Source organism: Vombatus ursinus, unplaced genomic scaffold (genome assembly GCF_900497805.2).
Source record: "Vombatus ursinus unplaced genomic scaffold, bare-nosed wombat genome assembly UNPS02009205.1, whole genome shotgun sequence".
Taxonomy (NCBI): domain Eukaryota; kingdom Metazoa; phylum Chordata; class Mammalia; order Diprotodontia; family Vombatidae; genus Vombatus; species Vombatus ursinus.
Window position 1 is genome coordinate 11,616,253 of NW_020948983.1, and position 6,273 is coordinate 11,622,525.

General features: G+C 48.9%; 1 protein-coding gene across 2 annotated transcripts in view; it reads right to left on the reverse strand.

Annotated features, from left to right (window-relative positions):
* MXI1 (MAX interactor 1, dimerization protein) overlaps positions 1 to 6,138 on the reverse strand; it is a 101,448-nt gene extending 95,310 nt beyond the window's left edge. For both annotated transcript variants that reach the window (XM_027851732.1, XM_027851731.1), the window contains exon 1: positions 5,734 to 6,138. In XM_027851732.1, the coding sequence (XP_027707533.1) occupies positions 5,734 to 5,995 (262 nt within the window). In that variant the 5' untranslated portion in view covers positions 5,996 to 6,138. The remainder of the gene's footprint in view (positions 1 to 5,733) is intronic.
* Positions 6,139 to 6,273: the final 135 nt, after the last annotated feature.

The following is a 6,273-nucleotide window of genomic DNA, read 5'->3' on the forward strand; positions in this document are numbered from 1 at the left end:
GTTGGAATCGGTGATTGTTAAAAGCCTTTTCCAGTTCTGAAGTTCTCTTATCCTATATGCCTCTGTTTTTAAATGGGTGAGGGAGGGGAGTGGTTCAGAGGTTCAGGCTAAGACAAGCCTGACTTCATTTCTTCCTTCTGAAAATAGCTTTCTGCACTATTCAAAGAAAGTTCTCATTTCTTTTAACTCCAAAACCACAAAACCATGGTTCACCTCTTAGAAAAAGGGTCATTTGGAAGCCCAAGTTGTCGGGGCCTAGGTGTGTCGGCTCTGACTTAGAGGTGGTATCTTGGTAAAGATCAGGCCAGGCCAACCATGTGATCCTGCTCTAGAAACCCAGTTTAAATCAATATTTATCTAACTGTATTTATAGACAGTGTTGGTAGGGGATGGGGTAGGAGGGAAGTAGAGGGGAGGAATGGATCTACAGCAGAGGATACCACAATTGGCATGAAAATCACTGTGGCAAATTCATTTCTGCAGGTCAGATGCTTAAAAAAGGGCAATCGTCCACTTTGGACAGATTGATTAATTCAGTAAACATTTTATTCATTGTTGTTTCCTAATAAATCATTCAATTTCTCCATTGGGAATACCACAAGGATTGGACTGAATGATTTCTATGAGCCCTTCCAACTCTGAAGTCCCATAACTCTAAGGGAATAGAATCTTCTGACCTAGTGACCCAATCCCTCCCAGGCAAAACTCAGGAATCCTCCCTGCCTGGTGGCCACAGACTCCGATCTGGAGGTCTCAAGCAACCAGAGAGGCAGCTTCCAAACCTGTCACCAAGCACAAAATTCTCTGCTAAAAAAGTAAACTGGCTTCCCCGACCTGAAGCAGGATGAGCAGTAGTCCAATTGTCATCAATGCCACACCTTCCTCCAGATTTATTTAAACGGCTCTTATGTTTCATATTTAGTCACGGTCAAGCTAGTGTTTCTCTAAGGGTTAGCAGCTGTTATGAAGAGACACCTTTGATGGAAAAGTCTGCAGGTGCAGTTTAATAAATACTTCCTTTTCTTTCAAAACTAAGGAAAAAGGGACTTGTCTTTGTACATTCACTGGAGACTAAACACCTTCACCAGTGTCCCTTCCATAATGCACCTTGTCTCTGGTACTTTGAGGCCTTAAATGCTGATTACATCTTCAAAGCCAGCTACCCAGCTCTGACTAGGAGCCAACCCACTCTACTTGACACCAGCATTTATCAGACAGGCTTACAGAGATCAAAATCTAGAACTAAGAAAAATACCTAAATACAAGGCTCTTGCAGCAGTGTTGGGCTTCCTAACCAAGGATGCAGGGAAAGCAGGGTTGCTGCTGAAGAATCCCCACCCCCCCAAAAAAAATAATCCATAGGGTTTTTAGAAAAAGGCAATTAGTTTGGGGAGCTTGGTGTTAGAAATGTGACCTGTTTGAACATGAGCTGCCAAGGAAACCCTCAGTTTGAGGATAAGTGGACCCTGACCCCCCAATCTGAAGTACTTGATCCATTTTCATGGTTTCAACTGGCAGGTGTATGCAGAACCATTGTGAATACAGCTCTCAAGTCCTGACCTGTCTACCTCAATCCAGGCTCATATCTCTTCCAAAATACGGGATAATTCTACCTCATTTTCTCTAAGCAGGCTAAAGTCAAATGTGGTGCAGAGCCCCAAGCCCCAGACTTGATCTGTGCTTCTGACAACCCTGCTCTCTATCCTAAGTACTCTTCTGGTTCTAAACTCTGGGGCCCAATTCTATTCCTGCCTGTAGTTAACCCTCGCTGCCAGTCAGATGAGCATATACTTCCTAAACATCTACTTCGGGTCCAGCACTGTGCTAGATGTAGAGGGAAATTTATTAAAATATGAAAAATATCATATATAATCTTCGCCTTAAAAACTTCCAAAAAACTCTTATTTTAGATAGAAACACAGGGCCTTGCACGTAGTAAGAGCTAGATAATTGTTTGTTTATTTGATTTGCTCACCATACAACAACAAAAATCCACTCCATTTACATACAGAAAACAATATAGCATTTGGGCTAAGTCACCAAAATTTCTTGAGCTAGATTCTAACTCTGTTACGGTCAAGAAGAATTCCGAGAACCGCTCAGGCTACTATGCAAACACACACACACACACACAAACACACACACACACACACATTCATACTCACACACTCTCTCTTTCCCTCTTCCCCAATTTGTAAACAAGAGTAAAAGTAAAAAGATGAACTCAGAACGGCCACGGGTTTGGGAGATTCCCGTCCTGTGACACTCCAGTCCCAGCCCATTCAGAAGTGACATAGAGACATCTATTCACTGGGCGTTCTTAATGGAGCCTGGCAGTCCTCTTGGAAAAAAAAAAATCAGAGTCGGTGTAGGGCCCCTTTAAGAAGAGGGTAGCCTGGCAGTTTAAGCACTACAATTCCCAGAGACTCCCGGTCTGGGCTCTTTGTCCCACCCACCGACCCTTAAGCCCTGGCAACGCGTGACGTCAGGAGAGGCCAAAGCCGCCAATTGGCCAAAACACGCAGCTAGGTCAAGTCCACTCAGAGGAGAGAAGTTTGTCTCCATGTGGAAACCACGTGTCTCCAGCTGGGAGGGGAGAAGAGGGGAGAGGCGGAGAAACTGAGATCAAGTGACTACGGGGGAGCGGGCTGTAATGCAGACAGGGAGGTTATGCACCTGAGCCAGCAGCATTCTATGCAGTAATGTGACCTAAAAAAAATACCGTGCAAGAAACTGGGAGGAAGCTTAAAGAAAGAAAAACAACGGCGTTTTCCTTCCAAAAATATCCCAAACCTGAACCCAGTGACCCTGTCGGACCCTATCTAGACTCTAAAACTCATTTCCTTTCCCCCCTCTCACTCTTTGCCAATTAAGATGTTCTCTTTAATGCAATCCGTGCTCTGTAGCAAAACAAACAAGCCGCACCGCTGCCGGCGGAGGATGGAGAGGGGTACCACGACCCTCCTCAGCCGCTCACAATGTCTCTAGGCACACACCGGTGACGTGACGTTGGGCATTGTGTGGAGCAGGAAAAACATCAGCCAAGGGCTGCGGAGAAGATGAAGAAGAAAGGCTGTTCCAAAGGGCCTTGCATTTCTGTGGAGGAGGGGTGGGGGGAGAAAGTAGGAAAGAATTCGGTGATATTTGCAAGGGATGATGGCAAGGAGCCCAGGGTAACAACAAGAAGGGCATGCCACTCGGGTGGCGCTGGTCTGAGAGTAGGGAGGACCCAGAGACTTCGGATTATGTCATCCCCCACAGCACCAACAATGCGTGGGAGGCCGGGGGCGGAGGGAAGGGGGGGAGTTTGAGGGAGTGGGGGAGGGAATGTGCGCCTCCAGCTCCTCAGCGTTTTCGGCAATCCAGCCCCGCTGCCTTTTATTCCTCCTCGCCACATCATTTCACGCTCTGCGCTCAGCACATCTGCGGAAATCAGGGTGCTGTTTGCAGCATGTCCTGTACAGCAAAACAGCAGCAGCGAAATGGGAGAGCGAGGTCTAAAAATATTCTAGCAGGGAGAGTTGGGGGGGGAGGAGGAAGGAGAGGCAGGAGTGGGTTTCTGGTGCTGAGAGACAAGGCTGAATACATACGTATATGAAGTTGACTTTGACCAAGGAAAGGTGGCTACTGCTGAACTAAAGTCCTACTCCAAGGAGCAAGTCAGGTTTTGTTTAGTTTTGTTCCAACGACCTCCCCACCCAAACAAGAGCGCGCGGACTAGCTCAGCAGGGAGGAGACCTTTCCCTCCTCCTCTGCACTCCCCACTGGGCAACCCAGCTCGCTCGGCTTTTTGCCTACGTGACTTGCGGCCACGCCAAGGATGAGGAAAGCGGATAAGCGAGAAGACTCCAAGCTCCCGGGTCCTGTGTTCGTCCCCAGGGATAAGCGAGGGGGAGAGAGAGAAAGAAGGAGGTGTTTAGGGGTGGCATAAGGAAAAATAAAGGTTTCAGCCCATTTCCAAGGTCCCTTCCATAAACACTTCGAAACAACTGAAAGCTTAGTCAACACAAGACACAACTCTAGAGAAAGAAGATGCTGGGGGCGAGGGAAGGAGAGACACCCCCACCCCCGTGTACCATCCCTCAATCTGCACTCGCAAAACGAACACAAAAATCCTCGCTTCTTCCCCTCTTCTCTCCCCCCTACACTCCATCCGCATACTCTCACTCCAGCTTTTCAGAAACTACAACCCTAGCCAATGCATTCCCTACCTCCCCACCATGAATAATCGAAAGAGACACGGTAACTCGGACATCAGAGCTTTTCTCTTTTGCAATCTAAACACCAAGAGCGTTTTGGAGTAAGGGGAAAAAAAGCCCTCCCCCCGCTAACCTCTGAAATGCAATTAAAATAAAATAAAGAATTAGCATGATTTCTCGTGTTTTGATATGATTAGTTTAACCCTGGAAGTCGATGCGTTTGTTTGGTGGGGATGTGTGTTGTGTGTGTGATGTTCTTGGCGTGTGGGAGTGAGAGTGTGTTAAGGGAATGGTGAGGGGAGGGTTGCAAGATCTGACACGTTGCAATCTGACCTTTTGTGTATGTGTGTGTGTGTGTGTGTGTGTTTGTATGTGTATGTACGTACGTTTTGCATTGATCTTCCTGCTTGTTCGGACGATTAAATAGCCAGGGTTTTCTCTCAGTCTCCCTTTCCCCCTTCCCCCGCCCTCCCATCTTTTATTGTCAATGACTGTGCTCCGAGCCGAGCTGTGGCAAACGCATGCACCCGTTAGGGATGGTTATTTTGCTGACGGGGGTGGGGGGTCGTGAGCTGTACGGGGGAAAAAGCTAGCACCCTCAAAACCAAGGCCAGTAGACTGAATTTATCAGGAAGACTATTTACTTCCTTGCCTGCCCAGGCAGCTGAGTTGGAGATGTCGTCTGGAAAATAAATAAATAAACCCACCTCCATCAAAACAACCAAAACCCTTGTCAACTATTGTTTCCTGCAAGATCATAAAGTTTCCTTTTAGCATCGTCCCCTTGGCCAACTTCCTTACTGCACAAGGCCATATTTTTTTTTTTTTTTGTGGGGTGGGGGGAGAGGGAGACTCTTCAGGCCAAACACCGAAAGGCTTTTTTGTTTGTTGTTTTTGCTAGGGTTCGGGGATGGGGAGGGGAGATTAACACCATCGTGCACTTGTGCCGGCAGCAGCCCCCGATTGTGTCTCAGGACGTGGGTCTCTGGAGAACAGCGCTCACGGAAAGGAAAAAAGAGACGGTGGAGACAGAGTGCGAGAGCGAGAGAGACAGAGCGAGAACGCGAGAATGAAAGAAAGCAAGGAAGAAAGAACAGGGTTTTGTTCTGGAATCCCCGTTCTCTACCCTCCGCTTCCAACTTTAGCTTGCTAATATACCCACCCCACCCAGATTCAGGCGATGGCAAAACAAACACTCGTCCGGCCGTGGAGACTGGAAAAAAAAAAAGAGACTAAAAACGACCTCGAGGACATCCTGCTTGGTGCCCGGTTGTCAGCCAAACACCACTTTGCAGTTTTCTCCTCGGCCCTTCTCCACAGCCCCAGCAGACAGACACACAGAGACGCACACTCTCGCTCTCTCTCCCCCTCTCTTTGTTACATCTCTGAAAGCCCTGAGTGCCTGTCCCTTCCTCCGGTGTCAGTTGCTCACAGCTAGGAGCTGGGGGAGGGCTGGGAACGGGCAGAGGCTGGTTCGAGGGGCTAGGCGCAGACAGAGGAGGGCGAGAAGCTATTCCCTAAACTGCAAACTTACTTTTGTTCTCCTTCTCTATCTGCTCCAAGTAGCTGGCGGCCTCGAGCAGGATCTGCACATTCTGCAGGAAAGTGTTGATATGTTTCTCCACCGAGCTCTCGCTGGTGTTGAAGATGTCACTGAAGGGGCACCTGAGTTGGGCTGCCACGGGCGCCCCAGGTTGTGGCTGGGGTTGAGGCTGAGGCTGGGGCTCTGGAGAGGCGGCCGGCCCATCCTCCTCCCCGCATCTCGCCTCTTTCCTCGGCCTGCCGCGTTTACCCATGGTGGGGGGTGGGGGGAATCTCCCGGCTCCTGCTTCGGACACTCTGGGAGAAGGCTTGTTGCTGCCAAGTGCAGGACAGGATCTGAGAAGAAGAAAATGCGGCCGCAGAGTCTCTCGCAGACTTTCCGAACCTCTCCTGGTTGCAGTTGTGTATGTCTGCGTGCGTGTGTGTATGTGTGCGTGTGTGCGCGCGCGGGTGTGCGTGTGTGTGAGTGTATGTGTGTGTATGAGAGATTGAATGAACCTACAGGACGACTGAGGCTCACTGGCCCCTGGGT